The sequence below is a fragment of the Rhinoderma darwinii genome, chromosome 8 (genome assembly GCF_050947455.1).
Source record: "Rhinoderma darwinii isolate aRhiDar2 chromosome 8, aRhiDar2.hap1, whole genome shotgun sequence".
In the NCBI taxonomy this organism is placed as follows: Eukaryota; Metazoa; Chordata; class Amphibia; order Anura; family Rhinodermatidae; genus Rhinoderma; species Rhinoderma darwinii.
In genome coordinates, this window is record NC_134694.1 from 115,651,872 (window position 1) to 115,675,490 (window position 23,619).

A 23,619-nucleotide genomic window follows, 5' to 3' on the forward strand; every position below is an offset into this window, starting at 1 on the left:
CTGTTGATGACAGGTACACTTTAAGTGACGACAATGTCATAATTTCTAACTCTTTTTAACCATCTTTTCTTGCCTCCTTTATACCATTCTCAGTGTGTTTCCCCGGGAGTTGAAAGAGGTCTTTGCTTCATGGAGGATGCGCTGTGCGGAGCGCGGGCGTGAAGACATAGCAGATCGACTCATCAGTGCCTCTCTCTTCCTCCGCTTCCTGTGTCCGGCCATCATGTCCCCCAGCCTCTTCAGCCTGATGCAGGAATATCCTGATGAGCAAACATCTAGGACCCTCACACTCATCGCTAAGGTCATCCAGAACCTGGCCAACTTCAACTTCAAGTGAGAGTAGGGGCAGGGGTGGGGAGAGAGAGGGGAGCATAGACTGTGCCATGCATTTTGGGGTGACACACTGACAACCTCACTTTGAAGATTACAGATGTTGAGGTCATTCTGGACAATAATATTAGTCCTGACTATTTAGGGAACTAACTTCAACATGAGTCTGACAGAGAGCCAGACATGAGCACCAAAAAAAGTACAAACTCGACATTTAACTCTGCAAACTTTGGGGATCGATCAGTGAAATAAGACTTTAAGTTAATCTAAATGTATTTTTTGTGGTATGGTATAGTCCAAATTTAAAAATATTGATAGTCCCTTAGTCTAGATGAACCGACCATCCATCGTGTTTGTGAGTTTCCGTTCTAGCACGTGTCCTATTGATCAGCGGCCGTGTAAATAGTTAGTCTTTGCCTTCTGACCTTGGGAACTTCTCAAAGTCATTAGGTTCTTTTCCTTCTTGTCTCCTTTTAATATGTTGGGCCATGCCAACATCAAACTCTATGAAACAAAGTCTTCTTACATCTGGTGGAACTCACATATTGTTGAGTTGTTACAATTACTTCAATGTTGAGCAATTACAGTGCAGATAAGCGTCCAACCATCCATGACGTTGTTCTATTGCTGTGCCCAGACTCTACAGGGTGTTATAATTGTGCCCATTTCTTTTTCATGAAGTATTTTTAACGCTGATTATAGAAGTGGCCATGTTGCCTCCATTAGTTCCAATGTTAGGTCCACACAGAGGGGACAGCAAGCTGACTGTATGACGGGGGGTTGTCCTGGGCTATGGAGACTGATCCATGAGGTCAACAGGCAGGAACTAATGCGTTGTGTGTAGATCAATACTGAGATGCTGCTCTCTTCAGATTCAGCAGTAAGGAAGAGCACATGTCCTTCATGAATGAGTTCCTGGAGACGGAGTTGGCCAATATGCAGAATTTCCTGTATGAGATCTCCAACATGGACGCGCTGACCAACAGCAGCAACTTCGAGGGCTACATTGACCTGGGGCGGGAGCTGAGTACTCTGCACGCCCTGCTATGGGAAGTGATTCCCCAGCTCAGTAAAGTAAGTATAAGGATATTTGTGGCAGAGAAGGCAGGTCTGGATGTGTATTTTTATTGCATGGCTTATAAGGGAAGGTGTCTGCTATTAAATATATGATGCTATACTGTATGCTATGTAATATGCTGGACATCCATTTTTATTATGACCATATAGAGTATAGTAGAGTTGTTATATGACGGCCTCGGCTCACTGATATCTCCTGTTTTATCGTATTACAACTATTGGAGCAGGATGCTCTTATAAAGTTGGGGCCCCTCCCTCGCCTTCTCAACGACATCAGCCTAGCGCTCAGGAACCCCCACATCCAGCGGCAGCCGAGTCATCAAGAAAGGCTGCCACCTCCAAAACCCGTCATCCTGAGGGGGCCATCAGCGGAGCTTCAGAGCTACCTGGTGCGAGACCTCAACAGGTACGTGCAGTAGGCATTCATTTCTTCTATTCATTCATTCATTTTTTGCACCTGCACAATATAGGAAAATAAAAATTCATACTAAAATGACATCTGGAAACACAGCTGGAGGTTTTATCTGTAGCTACAGAGTAGCCAGTTTTATAAATGTGCCCCTATATGATTCTGAGACTTAGAGGGACCATTGCATTAACCTATTCGCCAAGATTTCCCGCATAGGGGAAGAATACAATTCACCTCCCGTCTCATCACTACATTGTATAAATCAGTTCCTCCTCATTCTGTTACTTTACCTTTCCGGTTATCCTCATTTTCACTTTTCTCTCCCCTTAGCTCCATTGACATGACCCGCCTACCTTCACCGACCAAGGACAAGTCCTCCAAGGATATGTTCTTTGTGTCGCGCCGCCCACTTACCCGTTCTTCACCTGCCTATTGCACCAGCAGCTCAGACATCACCGAGCCAGACCAGAAGATGCTGAGCGTGAACAAAAGTGTTTCCATGTTAGACTTGCAGGATAGCCGCATGAACAGTGTGTCCAACCTGCACGCTGTAGGGGACCTGCTCAACTCCAGCCAGGCCTCCATATCCGGGGGACTTCGCCCAGGGGGCCGGCTCTCCCAGGGCAGTGGGTCTAGTATTGCGGCTGGTCTGCGGCTCAGTCAGATGGGAGTTACCACCGATGGGCTTTCAGCTCAGCAGCTGCGCATTCCCTTGTCCTTCCAGAACCCGCTCTTCCACATGGCCCCTGATGGCCCCGCTGCACCACCCTCCCACCCGGCTCCTCATCGGCCGGACGCTGGAGCTGATGCCTTTGCCCCATTCCATGGCTACAGCAAGAGTGAGGACTTAAGCTCCGGAAAGCACATGCTGCACAGTCACAGCTACAGCGACGATTTCACCCGGCAGGGGTCAGAGTTCAGGTACCAGCCCCACTAGGGGGCGCAAGATTGGGGCCTAGGTGGGAAGAGTAGAGAGGTGGTATAACACATCTCTTGATATACATATATAATCATATATGTATATATCACTATATATTTATATATAGTTATTACATATTTGTGTCACACGTCCGTGTCCAACACTTAGTACATAATACAACGTAGATGAAGGTGTTGTTCTCGTGTGAAAACATCTTCTCCTTTGTTCTGATTCAGCCCTTGTGAGCTGCTGCCTCATTGCACAGCTGATTTACTTCTGTAGGTGCTAAAATAATGAGTTGGGTGGTGAGTTATTGGGGAGCCACAATGCAGGTCAATGTAATGCGGCCATCACTTGCATTGTGAGTTGAGAGCCCTCAGACAAATCTAGAGCAGCGGCTTAAATCCTACACATTAAAGGGCTGAATGAAGTAAATTAGCAAGTTTCCCTTGCAGAATGACTGCAGCTCAATGGTCAGAGCTTGATAGGGACACTCAATCTCAACATATTTGCGTGTGCAGGCAGAAACGAGTTGTCTTTGATTGGAGAGAAGAGGTGAAGAGAAAAGGAGAATCCACAGGCAAAAATTTCATCAGATAGCTAATATAAAAATCAGTTGTCAAATATTGTTGATTTTTATATTGACCACTAGATGTCACCACAACACACATATCCCTGACTGGCAAACCAAGAACATCTCATTTTACAATTGCTGCAAAGATTTATTATTTGTGTCATTTCATTATCACTGGTTGGAGGAGAGAATGACAGTCACAGAATGACAGTCCTATATATAATAGAAACCAGGATAATGGTCCCCAGCTCTGTTAAAAGTTCTTCCTTACTAGGGCACTGATTCTCCTAATTGAAATCCAGCATGAAGGAGGGAGACTTCCTTAAAGAACATCTCTCCTCGAGAAGGTAAACTGTCTTTCAAGTGCGAACCATAAGGGGCTACCCTATAAGTCAGTGTCCGACCCCTTGAAGACCCTTGAAACATGCCTCATGTATCAGCCAAACATATGCGTGTCCCTGGTTTAGCTGATACTTACAGATTAGTCACCTATAGGTGGCGCTTGAAAGAGAGTTTGGTTTTTGGATGAGAGATAGTTTGTATTTAGATTCTTCCTGAAATATTTCATCATTCGGCATGTTATAGCTGAAGATTCGTTCAATAACAGCGAATATTATTGTATGTTCATAGTCCTTGGGAGAAATTCTCGATCTATAGAGTGTGATGTTTTTTCCTTAAAGGGGTTGTCTCAAGAAGACAATCCCTATCCATATATTAGTTCATATGGGGATCATAGCGGGCCTCTATGAGCCAGAACAGAGAGCTGGAGATACTACATTTCCCCCGGCAGCAGAGAAAATGCATGGCGGGTTACGGCTTCCCTTGGCAAAGTCAGTTGATCGCTGCCGCAGCTCCTTTCTGAAAGATAATTTTAATGGTAGAATATTAGGCATAAAGTACTGGCAGGAAACCGGCACAATTATAGAACTGCTGGAAGCATCACCTGCTGGAATTTGCATTTCCCCATGTATATCAGTAGTACATATGAATATATGAAACTTTGTAAAAGTGTAAAGTGCCATCTTTTTCGCCTTCCAGCAGCCTGTTTCTCCCCGTTTCCTGTCTACAGGATTGCTGTAAATGTTCAGAAACCTCCTCAGCCAACAAAAAATCCATCTAGTGTAAAATAGTAAATAGAAGACAGGGAGGAGGGAGATGCAGCTGCAGTTTCATAGTGTTTCTGTGAAATAACATGAGGAGAAGCAGCAAGAGGGAGACATTAAGAGCACACATTATAACATTACACCAGAAAGAGCCTGTCAGCAAGCATGGAGAGAGAAAAAACACATGAACACAAAAAATCATGTTTTACATGACATTTCATTTAATACACATCTACAGTTTTATAAAAAGGGATTTGGCTTTTTAATTTTTTTTTATAGGGACGCTCTAAGATTTTCAGCAAGGGATGAGATAAAGACAATTCTCTTTAGAAATGATAGTAGCATTAATGCTGAGATTATTGTATCTGAGCAATCCAGGGCTTTACTCCTCCATCTCTGTAATTTGCAGCAGAATGGGTAGTAACTAGAGACATTGTGGATTCCTAAGCTCTGTAATCGGAGATGGCTCGTTTCTACTTGTGTACGTTGTTGCTGTCATGTGGATGTATGTGGAGTTTACAGACAGCAGGCTTATGTCTTCTACATCATGTTTAACACCTTCTTTCTATTTCTACGTTGCAGCAAGAGGCAGCTTTCCCTCCAAGACAATCTCCAACACATGCTGTCACCTCCACAAATCACCATTGGCCCCGGAGGGCAGCGAAGGCAAGATTCACAGCCTCCTCCCCTACACAGGGGCAAATCCCAACAACTGACGGTGCAGGCCGCCAATAAACCCCGACCAAGCAGCGGTAACCTCCTGCAGAGCCCAGAACCAATGTATGGAGCAGCCAGAATAAGGCAGCAATCAGTGGAGAAAGAAGCAGGAGGGCTGAAACCCAGCATAACCAAGCAGGTACGTAACCGGGCCACAAAACCGTTTTCTCCTTTCCTCTAACACCTCTTTCACACAACCAGGTTCAGAGTTCAGGCCCTGAAAAACGGTCCGAGTGTCGGCTGGATTTCCCAGCCCGACCACGGTTCAAGTGAGCGGGACTCCTGGCATCATAGACATTTTATGATAATGAGTCCCTGCCTTCCCGCAGGACTGCTGTTCCGTGCTGTATCATTTTGTTCAGTACAGAACAGCAGTTCTGCGGGAAGGCAGGGACTCCACATCATAAATGTCTACGATGCCAGGAGTCCCGTTCACCTGTACCGCGGTCGGGCTAGGAAATCCGTCCGACGCACGGACCGTTTTTCTCGGCCCGAACTCGGTCGCGTGCAAGAGGTGAGGTGTAAGTCTATCCTGGATAACGTTGACCTGTTTCACCACAGCACTCACATGCACAGTCCACGTTAAACCCGGTCACTCCAGCCTCGGAACGCACAGTTGCCTGGGTGTCGAATATGCCTCACCTCTCCGCTGACATTGAGAGCGCACACATAGAACGAGAAGAATACAAGTTGAAAGAATACTCAAAATCCATGGACGAGAGTCGTCTCGAGAGGGTGAGAACATTTCTTCTGTAGCTCTCATCATTCACGGGACATTACACATCGGTCTTTCTTCACCTCCTGCCACTTTTCTTCTGTTTAATGACTTTCTCCATGGTCTGTCCTTCTCTCTGTTGACGTCACATTGTTCTTCCATTCTCTCTATCCTCAGCGTCTTTCCTTACCTTTTGAAGTCCTTCATTGCTCTGTCTCTCTCCCTCCATTTTTTCTCCACTCTCTTCTTCTGCCTGTCTCACCAATCCTCTCAGGTGAAGGAATACGAGGAGGAGATATACTCCCTAAAAGAGCGACTCCTGATGTCCAACCGGAAGCTGGAGGAATACGAGCGCCGTCTCCTCTCCCAGGAGGAGCAAACAAGTAAAATGCTGCAGCAATATCAGTCCCGCCTGGAGCAAAGCGAGAAGAGGCTGCGGCAGCAGCAGATGGAGAAGGACACGCAAATCAAGAGCATCATAAACAGGTTAGAAATGGTAAATACTCTATTACTTACTTCTGGGGATTGGGGGGAGGCGGGAGAGGGGATCCTCTGGAACTGGGATCCCCTCTAACTGCAATATCCAGAGAAAACATACATAATAATATACTGCAAGCCACCGATACTGAACTCATGTCCTTCTCATTCACATAACATGTTAGTCCTTGGCTGCTCTTTACCATATTCCCATGTGATAATCTCGCACTATAATAAGGGGGTGCCGGCTCGTGGCGATTATTACATCATTGGAGACATGACCATGATCCGGAGAGCAGGTTATGTGATGATGAATTATTGGGGTTAACAGCCTGAGGCTCGCGCTGCACAGAGATCTGCGGTCAGATATTTATTAGTACATCAAATATTGCATGGGAGAAAGAAGCAGACGGCACCTGTCCATTGGATGATAGACGTAGAGCTCATAGATCTCCAGTATAGTAATATTTCTATATTATACCAGGTATAGATGAGGTGGTGGATTGGGACCCAGACTTGGGGTACGGTCACATGTCACTTTTTTGTTGTGTTTTGGCCGCTGCTGTATAATACTACAGATGCTACATGGTAGTGAATGGAATTTACAAATACAAGAACCCTCTAGACAATTCGGTCACATCTGCAGCATACCCTATGCCTCATGGTTTTGTCATGTTTTTAGGGGGCAAAGTTTTGCCAAAAATCGATTTTGGGAACATTACCTAGAATTACTTTTTGTAGTGTACATAAGATTATTTTTATTATGAATTTTTTTTTGTAACATCAATAGGTCAAAAATTCTGTGCTGATTCATTTCATAAGCTTAGTTTTTCTCACATAGAGTTCAAAATCTCCTTCTTCCCTTTACACAGTCATAGGGCTAAATGAAACATTTTGTCTGCCTTCAGCCACCACTGGGGGGAGCTTACCAAAGGCGGATTTATACAGCTACCATTAAACTCAATGATAAATCTGTCTTCAATGAGCTCCCCCTAATGGTGGCTGCAAGAAACTGTATTTTTGTGTCAAGAAAAGCTGAGGATTTGGAGCTCTGTATAATAATAACAGAGCCTGAACCCTGAAGGTATGTTGTGAAATGAAAGGGTTTCCTGTTTTTATTTTATTTTGTTTTCATTTAATGAATATTTCTGCTCCATACCTTTACTATACCAGTGCAGTAGACTCTTGTCTTTGCACAGTAGACTGGTTTAGCCCATAGATGAGTCCTGTATGAGGAATCCATGGGCTAACTGAATAGGACAACACTGAAAAGAAATGAAATGAAAAATCAGAATACCCCTTTAAGTGGAGCGGGCTGCGTGCATGCTTGACCAACACACCACATAACACCATACAACTCCACTCCTCCGCACCACAACTGTCCATTGGAGGGGGGGTCCTCTATTTTAGCAATAAGTGGGGGTCCGAACCTTCCTGTGACAGGTGATAAATGTTAAAGACTATGTACATGTTTGGCATGGTTGCTTTTTTTATTGTTGTTTTTTTAATACAATTGTGCATCGGTGTGATTGGTGCGACTTCCTAAATACATTTTATTAAAAATTCCTTTTACTTCTTAAGATGCAGCTGCTTTGTATCCTGTATATAGAGCAGCTGTATCTAGCACTGAATCCTGTATTCGTCAGGTCTGCGGGACTGACGGGTTCAGTGACAGCGGGCCCTGCGTGTTTTTGACACGCAGGATCGAGCTGTTAACGATCACATCTAAGTTCATAAGTTAGATGTGATTCATTCCAGGTGGATCCTGCCTATCACTGAACCTGGCAGGTCCGCGGGACTCACGGATCCAGCTCTTAGCGCTAGATACAGCTGCTCTATATACAGGATAAAAAGCAGCTGTATCTCAAAAAGTACAAATAATTTTGAATAGAATGTATTTAGGAAGTTGCAACAATCACACTGATACATTGTTGTATTTACCCCAAAAAAAATTCAAAGGTGTTCGTAGTCTTTATGGGTGATTCCCATCTAAGACATTTATGGCATATCCGCAGCATATCTGATCAAGCTCTGGGACCTGTACCTATTTGGAGAACGGGGGTCGCCCGACCCCCGTCCTGCCTGGTAAAGTGCCCAGCAGCTGCTGCATCGAGTGAATAGAGAGGAGGCTGCGCATGATCTCTTTATTTACTTCTATGGAAGTTACGGAGATGGTTCGTTCTCCAGATAGGTGCGGGTGCCAGAGCTGGGATCTGCACCTATCAGATATTTATGGCATAACCTGTGATCATGTCCTAAATGTCTGAGATTTGAATACCCCTTTAATGGTGAGAAACCCCCCTTACAGTCCTAGATTGGGATATTTTTTGTTTTGCCACATCTTAACGCTGTTCTATGAGGGCGTCCTTGCATCTTTGTATACATATTTTGTAGGTGGAACGATTCTGTAAAGTTCATTTATGCGGATGATAACTGGAGTCTTATAAATCCTCGCTCTCTCCTGGCCCTCGCTCTCTCCTGGCCCTCGCTCTCTCCTGGCCCTCGCTCTCTCCTGGCCCTCGCTCTCTCCTGGCCCTCGCTCTCTCCTGGCCCTCGCTCTGATCAGTCTGATATTCGGACTCTTTCCCATGCGATATCTCACGTCTTTCCTGAAGTTCTGTTGTGTAAAATACGGCAGTTTTCAGAGTATTCGTATTCTTCGAATCAGAAGGAAAGCGCAACGTACGACATGTTCCAGCACCGGATAATAACATCTCTCGTGCCGCGCTTAATCTCTTCACTGGGTAATTTGCTGTGTATCTTTTATTAGACTAGAGCTAAAACGCATTTAAAAGCAGTTTGCTGCAATCAAAGAGCTCGAGTCCATTTCATTACCGACTTCAGACCAGACTAGGCCTCAGGGACCGTGCGGTACAGGTATATATTTGTTAAAGGTATACAGCCCCAATATACACAACATGCACCACGTATACCATGATATATATAATGCCTTATGATCTGTTGCTAGGATATGTCATCACGTTGAGATTGGTGGAAGTCCGACCTCTGGGACCCCCAATGATCTTGAGAATGAATGGACCACAGTGTCACCTTTTCAATGCACAGCGGCGCCACCAGCTGTACGTGGAACTGCAGCACGGCCGCATATGGCAGAGGACAAATCCCCACTGATCAGAAAGTCATGGCGTATCCTAACAATATGCCGTCAATAGTGCGATAAGAACGGCCCTTTAATAACTTATGACTGTAGATCACTGCGGGTCCACCATAGGTTATATGTAAATTGCCCGCGTAGCTAAGGGTCTACGCGACATGAGACGGAGAGCGCAGCTCCAGGAACAAAATTCTGATGAGTTGTATAGTTCTGAGTTATTCTGATATCGTATAGTGTAAAGCATCATAGATGTGGATCAGGGGGAGGCCAAATAGCGAAATTTGTCGTAGGCGCTCCCCATTGGTGCTGGTGCACAATGTGACCACGAGATTTTGTTTTCTACCTTCCTATCCCACGGTAGAATGAAGACCAGTGTGACCGATGAGCTGGATCCCCATCTTTTATTTGCTCATTTTGCTTTGCTTGTAAATCTTGGGGGCCCTATGCAGGTTGCACCCCCCATGTTTTCTTTTAATCTCATACAACCGCTTTAATATTCCTTTCACATTTCTTTTCTGTCCAGCATTTTCTTCGTCCTTCCTTATTGCTCGGTTTACACAATTCTCCAGGATTTTTTTTCTTTCTATATATATATATATTTTTTTCCCCATGGTTTGGTATCATTTTGATGAAATTCTATTAACTTGATGATCCCGACAGCGGTTTTATAATCCACTGGAGTCAATTTTCTTTTCTACTTTTTAAATGATAAAATCGGGCTATAAATTGGGTTCAGCCATTTACACCGCTGCTAGCTTCTCCTCCCATCATGTGGATAGTCGCAATTTTCTCATTTTTATTTAAATGGGAAAAAAATTGTGGTTACTGCTTGACTGCAAATGTTTATCACCGCCATCCACTTATAACCCCTAGAAGAAGCCGGAAATACCGGCGAAACGCGCGTCGGGCGTTATAGTTTTTTAACAATTAACATTGGCACTCAGCCCTACAACCTAGTTAGAATATAACTAATAGTTCATCTCAATTCAAGTCGCGGTCCGGCTCTCACACAAGCCGCCAGGCTCCTTCCGCTCTGTCTATGCCGGAGTCACTAGAGGTCAGCGCAGCAGTACTCCGTGTGTCTCACAGCCCCCACCCAGCCTGCTCCTTCCCATCGCTCTCATGCTTCCTCTGCCCGCTAACATATATATATATATATAGAGATATATTTACTACATAATACCCAGTACCGCGGCCGCTTGTGTCCAGCTGTCGTAATTGGGTTCTGTGGTTGACGCAAATTAATGTCTGTCACATAGTTTATTTTGAACCGGTTTTTTAATTGTCGCCATGTTTCAACCTTTGCTGCTTCAGTTTTCTGGTGCGTTTCCAGTTTCCTAGTTTGTAACTCCTCACCTGGGGGCAAAATCTGGATCAGAACACCCCTCCCAAGTTGCACTTGCCATTATGTATAGTGACTTATAACTGAACTACTGACAGAGAGGCCCCTCAGATACCAGTTTTGGGTGTGACTGCAGCCTCAGTACCCCTTACAGGTCCCCCTTAAAGTGGTTGTCTGCTTTGCACAATTCATTTTTGTGCTAGAAGGGTCGCCCAACATTAAGCTGATCTCAGGGTGTCCCGCCGCTGGTACCTCCAGAAATCTGCTGCAATATGTTGGGACCCAGCAATAAATGTTCGATTTCTCTGCAGCGCTATCGCAGGAGAAAAGAGGCATTACACACAATTCTCATTTAAATCAATGTGCTGTCCATGTAATTTTTGGATGTGTCGGGTCCTCCACAGCGAGAGACACTCTTCGTAGCCACTCTTCATTCTGGCTAATAGATGAGGGTCCTAAATGGATGACCCCCTCTATTTACTCAGAATTCCTTAGTATAGTATTTGAAAATTAGTTTTCTAAACTAGACGTTCCCTTTATGATCTTCTCCAACAAAGTAATTAGGTAGTCAACAAGCGGCAAAATTACATTTCAGGTTTTTTGGGGAGAAATTACACTTTAAAGTGTACCTCCAGCCAAAAATTAAAATTTCACATTTCTCCAAATCCATTTTTAGAAAGTGCAAAATTCTTTTTTTTTTCTTTCTCCACAGTTTATCATTTTTTCCTCCAGACTAGTTAATGTCTACTCGTTCTAGCCAGGAAGCGGCTGTCATATCTCACTGAGCTGCAGTCTTGGTCTCTCGGTCATGTGTGTTCCCTGGGCTCTCCCCTCTAGTCAGTCAGTGTTAGTCCCGCCTATTACCACGCCCCTTCTGCTTCCTATTGGGTGCTGCAAGACATGTGCAGAGAGAGACAAGGTGAACCCACATTGTGCAGAACTGACTGTGTCCCCCACTTCAAAGAATGCAGCGAATTGTGGTTCTGTGGTGATGTCATTGAAGAGGAAGGTCCTGGCAGGGCTATACCTTCATATTTCCTATTAAAATGTTTGCAGAAATCAGTGTTGCTCACAGCCTAGAAGAAGAGCGTTCGCCAGACTCTATACTCAGACGTAGGAATTTCTCGAAACAAAAAAAATCTGTTTTATTGCATATTCAGTAACACTCACCTTTTTCGTTTTAATCACTGGAAGTTTTCTTCATGGTCGTGGTACACACCAAGACATTAAGTGATATTGGGAAACACATGCACAAAGACCATAAATGCACAAAAGTTTCTTTCAACTGTTGGGGTAAAGAACGTTATAAAATATGCTGCGGTAGAAAAAAACAACTCAGCAGAGGCAAAGTACCGCGCCACCCACCCACACCAGTACATACCAGTACCAAACCATCCGACCACACCATTACCATACCAGTATCACACCATCCCACCACACCATTACCATACCAGTATCACACCATCCCACCACACCATTACCATACCAGTATCACACCATCCCGCCACACCATTACCATACCAGTATCACACCATCCCGCCACACCATTACCATACCAGTATCACACCATCCCACCACACCAGTACCACACCAGTGCCATACTTACTAGTACCACACCATCCGACCACACCAGTACCACACCAGTGCCATACTTACTAGTACCACACCATCCGACCACACCAGTACCGTACTTACCAGTACCACACCAGTACAATACTAGTATCATATCATCCGACCACACCACTACCATACTTACCAGTACCATAACAGTATCACATCATCCGACCACACTATTACCATACCAGTATTACACCATCGTACCACACTAGTACCACACCATCCGACCACACCAACCCACCCTGCCAGTACCATACCATACCAGTATCACACTATCCAACCACACCAGTACCATACTTATCAGTACCACACAAGTACCATACCAGTATCATACCATCCCACCACACCAGTACCATATTATACCAGTACCACACCATCCCACCACACCTTCACCACACCATCCCACCCTGCCAGTACCATGCCATACCAATATCACACCATCCAACCACACCAGTACCATACCAGTATCACACTATCCAACTACACCAGTATCACACCATCTGACCACTCAAGTACAACACAAACACACCAGTACCACATCATCCCACCACACCAGTACCACATCATCCCACCACACCAGTACCACATCATCACATTTTGTGAGCAATAATTTCCTCTTTTCTTAGATGTAACATTTGACTGCTGGTCTACAACTGGTTTTGTTCCATACCCTGGTTGGCTACAGATTGTTGAGATCTATACATTTTCTAATATCTGGGTCTATGAATGTTCTAAAACTCAGAGTGGATGAAAATTGGACTAGGCCTGTAAATGTTTTATTACTGTCTGGAGCCAATGAGATGACATATTCTGATCATTGAGAGGTCTAGTATATCTGATAGAGCCAATAGACATGAAGCTTGTCTACCGATCCCGCCAAAAATAATATTGATAGGCAGTGATCTAGTTTCTATGATTCCTTGAGGCTGGGAATACCCGGCAACTTCTCTTTTGCACAACTTTCAAAAGAGAATTGCTGTGTGTATGCCGCTAGTATTTGTCACGTATCCCCTAACTGGCTAGACATTATCCCAGTTACATGTCTTGGTGGGCTTTGCCCAAATTTGCAGTGATATATGATGACTGACTACATCATGCTACATATTACACACATGTTTCTCTGGGTATTCTGTGATCTTCTTAAGGTGGTGTCATTCGGGGATTTTCTTCTAGGCATTTTTTGGGTCGTATATCTTGACCTGTAGGGATTAATGGAGTACGAGGTAACACTCAAATGCTCTCTGTGCAGTAGACCTGAATGGTTTACATATTGGTTACGTATTATATTGATACGTTCTAATATTATATTTATTGCTCAGAAATCTCCTTGTGTGACACCAGCCTTAGACTATTGGGAAGGTTCCAAGTATCTTGTCCATGTGGATTTGGTGCTTTCAGCGGCCATTTTTGTTTCACCCCCAGGTTGATGCTGGTGGAGGAGGAGATACGGAAGGACCACACGCAAGAACCAATCGATATGAAGAGGAGACTTATCGAGGCTCAGGTGGAAATTACAATGTCATTGTGCCTTTGTGTGTGACATCACCATCACACCCTGTCCTGTCTGTCATCTGGGGAAAGAGAAGAGGAGGGCACCAGAAAGGCTACGGGAAGGTGGAGCAATATTTGGAGAAATTAATGTTGGGCAAAGACCAAATGTTTAGATTTAGAGGAACAATAGTGAGACAAGATACTGATAATGTAATATTAATGGGGGGGGGGGGGGCTTTATAGTTCATAGTCCCCAGGTGACAGTTTCTTAATGATTGTTAAGCCGCGGGTTGGAATTGCTCGATATCACACACACAGATTCTCTGACATTCTGGAAAATCTCTGTGAGACGACCCAATCCTCTTCTTCTCTTATAGAGAATGGAGGATTTGGCCCCATACGCTAGCGATGCCCATGGGGTCTGAGGACAGGCAGATGCCTACCGAACCATTGGTGGCTGTGGGATGTCTGACCATGGATGGTCCACCTTTATGATATCTCACTCTTCTGATTCTGATGATGTTTCCTATATATAATATGACATGGACATGTATCAAGAGTAAGAGAATGAATCGAGGAACGTGTCCCCATAGCAGGAGGGACAGTCACAAATCACAATGTTTCAATCCACTCTTGTCTCTTATTACTAAGCTCCAAATCCGGTTTGGACAAATCCCTTCCCATGTCGCAGATCTCCTGATGCTGGGACTCAGCAGATATTGTTGGGGGACGCTCTAGCGAGTCTTGATTTGTTTCAGTGTACACTGACTGAGAATTGTCCACACTTGGTCCTCCAAAGGTTAAGCCGGTCTTTGCAGTAGCTCTCTAATAAAGAGGGGCCCCAGACTATATTTATCTCCCTGACAGCTGGGATGGTAAGTGCTGGTAGCCTGTAGAAATACTTGTCATCAGCCCTTGGAGTGACCACTCTGGATCTCAGCATGGAGATCTGGTGGTGTGTCCAGCTGACCCCTGGTCTGAATAGGCTGCTGCTTAGGATAAGGCCAAATATTAACTCCATAGCGTCTCAGAGACCAGAGTTCCCCATTACAATCTTTTTTTAATGAAAATTCAAACTTTTGAAGAAATGCTTAAAGGGGTATTCCCATCCACAGCAATTATGGCATCTCTGCAGTCTACTCGTGATATGTGCGGGAACCACCTCTGGGACCTTCACCTATCGGGAGAACTGGTGTCCTGTGATCCTCAATCATCAATTCAGAATGCTGCATGCTCGACTCTTTATGTAACTCCCATAACACTTCAGTGGAGAGAGCCGCAGCCAAGCGTGACCAACGCGTCATCGATTACAATGGGAAATTGGCCACTGATGGCCGCCTTAAATCATCAACCAAGTCACGCTACCCCTCTCTCGAAAGGTCAAGAATGGAATACCCCTTTAAACTTAATTTACATAAAACCAGAAAACGCCTTTAAGTGCAAAAGAATTTTTGAAAATACAAAGTGGAATAGATGAACATTAGAGGGAGGATGATTTCCAATATGAAGAATTATTACTATTATTATCCTTTATTTATATAGCGCCAACATATCCCACAGCGCAGTAGCGCCTCACGCTGGGAAGGGAAAGTGCGCAGGTTAATGATTAATGAAGAAGACAGTAAGGGATGGTAAGAAGGGCAAATTTCATTATATCACCCGTCTTCTGTCTGAATCATCTCATGATCACCCCGTTCGATAATGACACGCCGAACGCTCATAGATATAAATATTCATAGCTCGTTCAGGCACCATGTAAAGTAATAATCAGTCTATGATATCAATGTTTTATTAAGAGCAGCTCCACCTATTCTTGGAAATTTGTAGTCTCATATTTGCAGCATGGCCTGACCCCCTGGATAATAACTCGGTGGAGTCAAATGTTGACAACCAGTCTACCCCGTGACACTTACAAAGGTTGTCACTATAGAATTGGGCAATGGAGGTCTCGTAGCCCCAGAAGAATTGCTTTGCCCAAAAAATGAAGTGGGGCAATTCCTTTTCTTGCCCTTTTATTGTATTACCGGGGCACCGATTACAACCATGTCTAGATACCATATTGGTGGAGTTGCTCTTTGGGTTGGTACTATGCATGGTTTGGGCAGCATAAAGGGTAACTCCACCGTAATATTCACCGTGTGTGTGGGTGCTGTACAGTGAGTTAGTCTAAATCACATGGCATTGACCAGTAACAATCTCGTAACTGATTCTCCTCCTGCTCACATGGCTGAGGGTAAAGCATGGTCTACCGCAGCTCTCAAAGACCCAGACCCATCTAAAAACTGGGCACTAATGCCAGTTATGAACTCACTGGACTTTGCATTGGAGTAAATGTTTTTACTATAGGTGGAGTTATCGTTTAATAATTGAGCATTAACCAGTATTTCATATTTGCTTTTTAACATGGGAACTACAGGGCTAAAAAGTGGAGCATTGGCCAACCAGATCAGTTTATGAGGTTATACCATATTTCCAGTGTTTGAAGAGCAATCTCATGGTTGCTTTGGGCATTTGCTCCACTCTTTGTTTGCCGTAGTTTTTATACATAAGACCCAATGAATGTTGTAGCTCCAATCACAGTGAAGCATGGAATAAGCTGTGTTGAGGGCTTAATATGGAGCTTGGTCTATGACGAGACTTCGCTCAGTCTCAGAATGCACCCGAAAGGAACCTAAATCCTTGAATGACCTCGCAGGTATGGATAGGCCATGGCGAGGCTGGAATCTTCCGAAGATCTGAGATGCCTCCATATTGTGGTTGGCTTTGCCAGTTGGACTCTCCATTATGTGTATGGTATATGAGGTGTTTCCAGGTCGAATCTGCCATATTGGAGTTGGAGACTCTTTGAATTGTTGTTCAGATTTGGATATTGTTTCCAATGTCAGTAACATGACAATTATATATCCGCATGAAGCCGGCACAGCAGATAGACCACAGTTTATAGGACGTGGCCGTCACAGTTTTAGATACGACCCTTTCCCACAGCTAAATCTAGTTGCTTAACAAGAGTCTCCTAATGGCTGCACCGTTGCGCTACTTAATTTAGTAATTAAGAAATGTTGTCATGTCCTTATACCAAAAAATACATGTATGCGGTCAGACGCCAACTCTGCGTTTAAAGGGTTGTACAGAATTAGAAAAATATGGTTGAATTTTTCCAAAAACGGCCCATCCCTGTCCACAGTTTGTAAGTGGTACTGCAGCTCGGCAAAATTAACTGGAATGGAGCTGAGCTGCAATAATACCCATGGACAGGTGTGGCGCTGTTTCTGGACGAAAGCAGCCATGTTTTTCCAATCCTGGACAACCCCTTTAAAGCCTAACTCTACTGCGTTCCTGCATAAATACCTAGTTTATTCTATTATTTTTCTATTAGTTCTCTGGGGCGTGTTTGAGTTCATGTTGCCTAGCAACCACTTGGCTTCCTGTCAAGGTGACACCACTTGAGTTCATGCAGCTCACTGGAAGTTCCATCTGGTATACAGTGCCCCGCCTCTTGTTTTAGGCTCCTCCCACTTAGATAATAGGAAGCATAGAGACATGGCACAGAAAATCACACTGATTAAGTCCTTAATGAGACGCAGGCTTCTGGGAGACCATATGTTGCATTCAGAGATATTCTTTAAATGTTACGATATTGTTGGCGCTTTGTGTCTCTTTATCATGGAGATGTCAAGTTAATCACGTTTTCGAGTTTTCAGGGCTACAAAGACTTTCTACAACCGCAATCTATATCAGTGGTCCCCATCGATTGGTGTTCTAGCTGTTGTGAAACTACAACTCCCAGCATGGATTTGTAGTCTAACAACAGTTGGAGGCCACTGATCTATATAATAAACAGGTCAATAAAGTTTCAGGAACTGGAGATACTTGACACAAGACATGACTTTCTCTGTACGTCTGATTTATATTGAGAACTATAAGGTTAGTTTTGGATGAGGAAGAAGATAACGTTATCCCGGGATCTTCACACTCTGGTAGTCACTAGTATTTGGGGAACACTGAACATGATGCCTCTGCAAATGTAATAAAGATATAGCCCAATGTCAAGAGGGTTGCTTGATTTTCCAGTATCTGAATGTGCTTCCTTAAAGGGGTTGTCCACATTGGATCATCACTTCCTATGTTATGAGTCCCCCGATGGCAAGTGTTAGCATTACACAACACCTATTGAAATCAATGGGCCCTCAAGGTAATGCATGGACAAGCCAGGTCCTCCAGAGGGTGAGACGCTCTTTGCAGTGGATCTCTGCTCTGGCTAATAGAGGGGGTGCCTAAGTGGCGGATCAACCCCCTCCCCTCTTTCATCCATACATCCTAATAGGACATATGGAAAGGGGTTGTGTAAAGCAGACGGCCCCTTTAAAGCACACCTTCACCAAAAAAACCTTCAAATTAGTATTTAACCGGTGCTACGCTCAATATCTCAATAGCTCCCCCAAGTTATATTAACAAAGTAATGGCTCTACAGGACTAACGAGTGAAAAATTTGTTTTTTTTTTGTTTTTTTTTAACCCTGCAAAGTCATTATTTTGTTAGTCAGGGAAAGAAATTCATTGGTGACAACCTGCCTCCCTCATATCAGTTCTGCAGGCACAAGGACAGTTTAAGGAGCTCTCGAGTGTGATGACCCTGCAAACAGCAGCCCATACCTCTGCTTCCTGGACTCCTGTGAGTATGACTTGGGGGGAGGAGTTGGGATTGAGATAAACTGCATCTGAACGTTCAGGTTTGTCTGGAGGTGTGCTTTAAAACACAAAATTCAATCCTTTCCCTGCCATAGACACACGCACTAGAACGAGCGAACGCCAATTTACATAATTTACATGCCCGTAGGTTTTTGGATTGTTGGGAGATTGTGTAGCGCTTTAAAGAAGCTCACACCATCACGGGAGGCACGTATAAATCCAATGACTATGTTCATGTCAACCAGTCCTGGGCCATTGGGGGTATGGGGTGAACAAGGACGCTGAGGGTCTTCTTCTGGTTCCCCCTTATTCTACATTGTAACGTCATAATAATTGTTTGATCAGCTCCGTATGTGGAAAACATCCATAGGGTGCCCCAATATATATATATCCATACAGAGCAGCCTGGTCAATAGATCCAACAGTGACTTCATATTAAGGATATGAACAAAGCCTACTCTACTCTGCTCACCCTTCAATCACGGCCCCTAGATCAGGATTGGGGTCCCAAATGTTGACAGAACATATATTAGTACATTGGAGCTCTACACATGCCCCGTTCATGCCCCCACTCTTTATATAATCCTACAGAACCCCTTGTATTGTACTTGGCAGGGAATATCACTGTTTGCCACTTCTCTGTGTCTTGTCAAATGCTTTTCCGGTTGGTCACATCTCTTTCAGGTGTCAGTAGATGGGGCAGTGCCACGGAAGGTCGTTGGGTATTATAACCCAATAATGAGCACAGTAATGTCGTAATAATATCACAAGGCTTTTCGTTGTTCTGCAGTGTATTAAGCGTGTAATGCGTGGATGTGCGTGGCTGTAGGTGATCCGCTGGGTGTAGGTCTGCTGACCGATGTGTGTCTATATGTGACATTTACATGTGTACATTGTCAGTAGCATCCTTCTATTACATTTGTAATTAAGTTGTCTCTCCCTCTCTCCCCCCAACAGGAGAAGAAGTTTCCCTCCGTGGGTTCAGCAGACCCGCGTCTGAGGCTGGCGACTCCATGGAATGGTGCCCTTCCACCTCTGCCTCCTCGACTCCAAATCACAGAAAATGGAGACTTTCTAAACTCAAGTGACCATCACTAACCGGAGCTGAGGGGTCCGTCCAGGAGCCTGGAGGGAGGAAGGGGGACTGGGATTCCCCCACTGAGGCGTCTGTCCAGAGGCCTATGGGGGAGGGGGCTGGGAACCCCCTTTCCTCCCTGACTCTGACACCCTCCCTCTGTGCCGTTCAGACCTGCAGCAGACAATCTGTGTGACCCCGGACACACGTGGGAAGTGGAGAGGAGAGAGAAGGGGATATTGCACTGAACTTATCCTAAGACCCTCACCATATGAATCCTTTCTCCTAAGCCTTTGTTAACTTTGGACTTCTAAATCTATCAGTTTCTCTGTTTCCCCTCCAAACTTTCCTACTTTCATTGACCCTTTAGATTTACCCTCAATCCACCGCCCAAGCGCTCTGTCTCAGGTCTGAGGCCCTGGGATTCGCACTGACAGATCTGCACTGTAGGGGACACCTCCCCAACCATTACTCCAGTCTACATGCCCTCGTCCCTTCGACTTCTGCCCTCACTACCGGCTCATCCCTTCTCACAAACTTCCATTTCTTCTTTTCATCCACCCATCATTATTTGTGTCCTTCACCCCCGACCCCTCAGTTCTGTGCGAAACAAGCAAACACTCTCTGAGCCGACCGTCTGAGGTGACTCCTGGGGAATTGAGTGTCAGAAGACAATGTTAGATCAGGAGACGTATAAAATGTAAGACGGAAGAAACACTGAAGGCCACATATATGGAGGTCATGGTAGAGGGAGGTCATGGCAGACGTGCAGGTTCCGGGGTTGGCATAGGGAAGTGACGGATCGGATGTCGGGAGAAAAAGAAAGGACTGGAGAAAGCCAAAAAGTGACAAAAAAAGAGAAACTAGAAATAAGAAGAGCCCTCGGGGGACGGACTCTTGTAGCTGGTTACACGGGGACATAGTGCATTTACCTCCTTGTATGGGCAGCTGTGCCGGGAGACTAGAGATCATATTAATTATTATTATTATTGAACTTTATTTATTTCTCTAAATCTGTCAGTCTGCGCGGAGCCAAAACCAGTGACCCGAGTCTCCCGCCCCAAAGAGCTTACAATCTTAACTCCACTTCCTGTGATACGGGGAGTTTATAAATAACTTGGCCTCAAAGGTCGCATGGAACTTGCGTTTGGATGGGGAGGGAGGTGGGAAGGGCGTTAGTTTCACCCATATCAGAGGTCGGTGCCATAAATTTTGCAGGGCCCCTCTTCACTTTGGTGACAGGAGCAGCCGGGCCCGAAATGAATGTGTCAGTAAAGATAATTTTGATTGTACTTGGTTCTTTTTGACGTTCTGTGTAAATATAAAACATTTAAAGAAAAAAAAAAAAAAGAGAATTCAGAGTCGTTCTGTGAGTCCAGAGCTCAGACAGCCGCTGATTTCTGTTATTTATTATATTTATATATTTACCGAAAAAGACAACAGGTGCTGATGTCCATTGTCACTATCTCCCATCAGACAGTCCCGGTCACATCTCACCACAGGGATCTCCAGCGATGACCACGAAACCACTAAAGGTCATTGTTACCATGATAATACGCCAGGGATGCGCACGTGCGGGTGAATGCAGAATCCTCGATTGACCATTATTTGACTGAAACCAAAGTGATTTATAATAAAGTTATACGTTCCGGAGGTTGGATGTGCGTAAAGAGGAAGTAGAATGTCCCCTCGGCTTCATATCCACTAACTGGCAGAACAATGATGGCTGCGCCCCGAGGACCTGAAGTCTTAAAGATCTAGAACCCAAATTTAACCGATTGCCATATGAAGAGTTATGCAGAAATCTCCCTAGTTGGACGGAGGACACTTCCTGACTCTTGAGGAGTCACCTCAGTCCCTCTAATGTACAGCGAGGAATCGTGTAGACCTCCTAGATCCTGTGGACAAGTCCCTCGTGCCACAAACCCGGAATAACAAAGACTGGGGAAACCATAGATTGCCCAAGATCATATTTCCCGCACCCTTATCTTGGTTAAGGGGCCTCGATGTTTTGCAATAACACATATGACCGTGAGGTCCCAGAACCCCCGCTGTCCTAACCATACATTATTAGAGCACTTGGAGGCAGAGATAGATCAGTCGTGTTTTGGTTCTCTGCTCTTAAAAACCACCGGTGCCCACATCAATTAATAGACAGACGCCCAGTGGTTTCTAGGGACACGTGTCAAAAACATAGACTTAGACTCTCCCCAAGATCAGTTCTTGACCAAGGGACCTTAGTATAGGAAGGGTTGTCTACCTTCTCCTTTGCCATTACCTATTGCGGAGGAGGCCACATTTTAAAGTAGTCAGCCCCATACAAGACATTAGTGATACTAAGATATTGATTGGAACGGGGGTGAATTGTCGTGTCCTCGGCCGGTCTTCGACATCTAGATCTTTATAGGTTGATAGATCCAAGGTCGGGACTCTCATTGTTTTTCTAGCCAATGTAAAGATGGCATTATACTTCCCCTTTATGATAATAACATAGACGCAGTTGGTTTTTATTTAGTGCCTGTTTGTGATTAATATTTCGATCTTGGACGTTTGCCCTCAATCTCACAAAATAATCTTGACGTGCAGCAGAGCAGGATCTAATTGGCGACTTCCAGATGCGAATATGTCCCCATGATTCCTGTTTACAATGTGTTTTCTAAACTGTGATATCAATTCTTTTCTCTAGCGACGTACAGCTAGATCCCTCTGACGAGATCCGAGGTCAAGCAAAATGTGTGCCCCCCGCGGTAAGTTTGCTTGACCACAAATAAAATAAATATCATATATCAAAATCTAATGGTGAGAGGAGAAACTCCACATTATCTGAAGGTGACTAAGCTGAACTTATTTTTGGGTGTATACTTTTTAAAACAAATAAAATAAAAAGTTAAATATGTAAATGAATTGTGAACGTGTTTTTACCCTCCGTGAGTCCTGATTGGGTTGGAAACTCCACTTTTGAACAACAATTTACCACAACGGTCTCCAACCTGCGGCTGCCAGGCCATACTGAGAGTTGTAGTTCCACATCAGCTAGAGTGCCCCAGGTTGGAGATCCCTGATTTACAATATTTCATGGTTAAAATCCACAGACACCATTTACTTTACTTAACTTGTACTTGTTATATGATGAATTCTTCTCCATTCACATCTAAAGCTACATTCTACATTTTGCTAGTTCCCCGGTACCAGATCGCAGTGGATTATGAGAGCTCAACTGAAGGTTACAGAGTTAGAGCTCAGCTATTAGGTCACATGTCCGACAATGGGGTGGAGTTAAAATGCTGTCTGTTGCCAAGGACAACCAGCAGAATTTTTAAAGCAGCTATGGAGAAAGTGACACGAGACAATTCAAGACTGGTACAAAAGTTATGCGTGTATTATACAGATTTAAATTGTGAAATGTTTTTTTTAAAGCGGAAATGTTCTTTATACAGGTTTCCGATTTTATGTAAATAAAGTCTATTCATTTTTAAGCTTTTAAGATCTCTGCTTACTGTCAGTGAACAGAAATAACAGTTTCATTCTATCATTCCTGTTTCTCTCATCTTGCTGTCAGTGAATGTAAACATTCTTTATATCTAGAGGCTGAAAGATTGTAGTGATCATGCCAAGTTTACACAGTGACCGGGCTCGTTACGAGAGCATTCTGATACGCTGTAACAGGCCTTGCACCTATTTTCAAGGTTATCTATTACATTCACTGCCAGAAAGTAGAGATCTTGAAAATTTAGGAAACAAAAAGTATACTAGAAAATTGCAGAATCGTGTACAGCGATTAAGCTTTATTTACGTAAAACCAGAAAACCCCTCTACATATAGGGCTGAGTAACACTGGAGATACTTTGCTTGACTCATCTTGTACCAATCTTTTCTAGACGCATATAGAGCTGTATTAAAAATTCAGCGCATAAGAATAATGCAATGTTCTCTGCTGCAATGTATTATCGGAGATGTAGTGTTTATGTTA

General features: G+C 44.2%; 1 protein-coding gene across 17 annotated transcripts in view; it reads left to right on the forward strand.

The window, feature by feature from the left end:
• SYNGAP1 (synaptic Ras GTPase activating protein 1) overlaps positions 1-22,549 on the forward strand; it is a 125,339-nt gene extending 102,790 nt beyond the window's left edge. For 6 of the 17 annotated variants that reach the window (XM_075836525.1, XM_075836528.1, XM_075836530.1 and 3 more), the window contains 10 exons: positions 94-333; positions 1,203-1,404; positions 1,632-1,813; positions 2,147-2,737; positions 4,995-5,268; positions 5,691-5,864; positions 6,119-6,340; positions 13,818-13,899; positions 18,472-18,557; positions 19,532-22,549. In XM_075836525.1, coding sequence (XP_075692640.1) covers positions 94-333; positions 1,203-1,404; positions 1,632-1,813; positions 2,147-2,737; positions 4,995-5,268; positions 5,691-5,864; positions 6,119-6,340; positions 13,818-13,899; positions 18,472-18,557; positions 19,532-19,672 — 2,194 coding nt within the window. In that variant the 3' untranslated portion in view covers positions 19,673-22,549. Of the gene's footprint in view, positions 1-93; positions 334-1,202; positions 1,405-1,631; positions 1,814-2,146; positions 2,738-4,994; positions 5,269-5,690; positions 5,865-6,118; positions 6,341-13,817; positions 13,900-15,428; positions 15,518-18,471; positions 18,558-19,531 lie in introns of those variants that run through there. The other 11 variants (XR_012850391.1, XR_012850392.1, XR_012850393.1 and 8 more) reach the window with 11 other exon arrangements.
• The last annotated feature ends 1,070 nt before the right edge of the window (positions 22,550-23,619 follow it).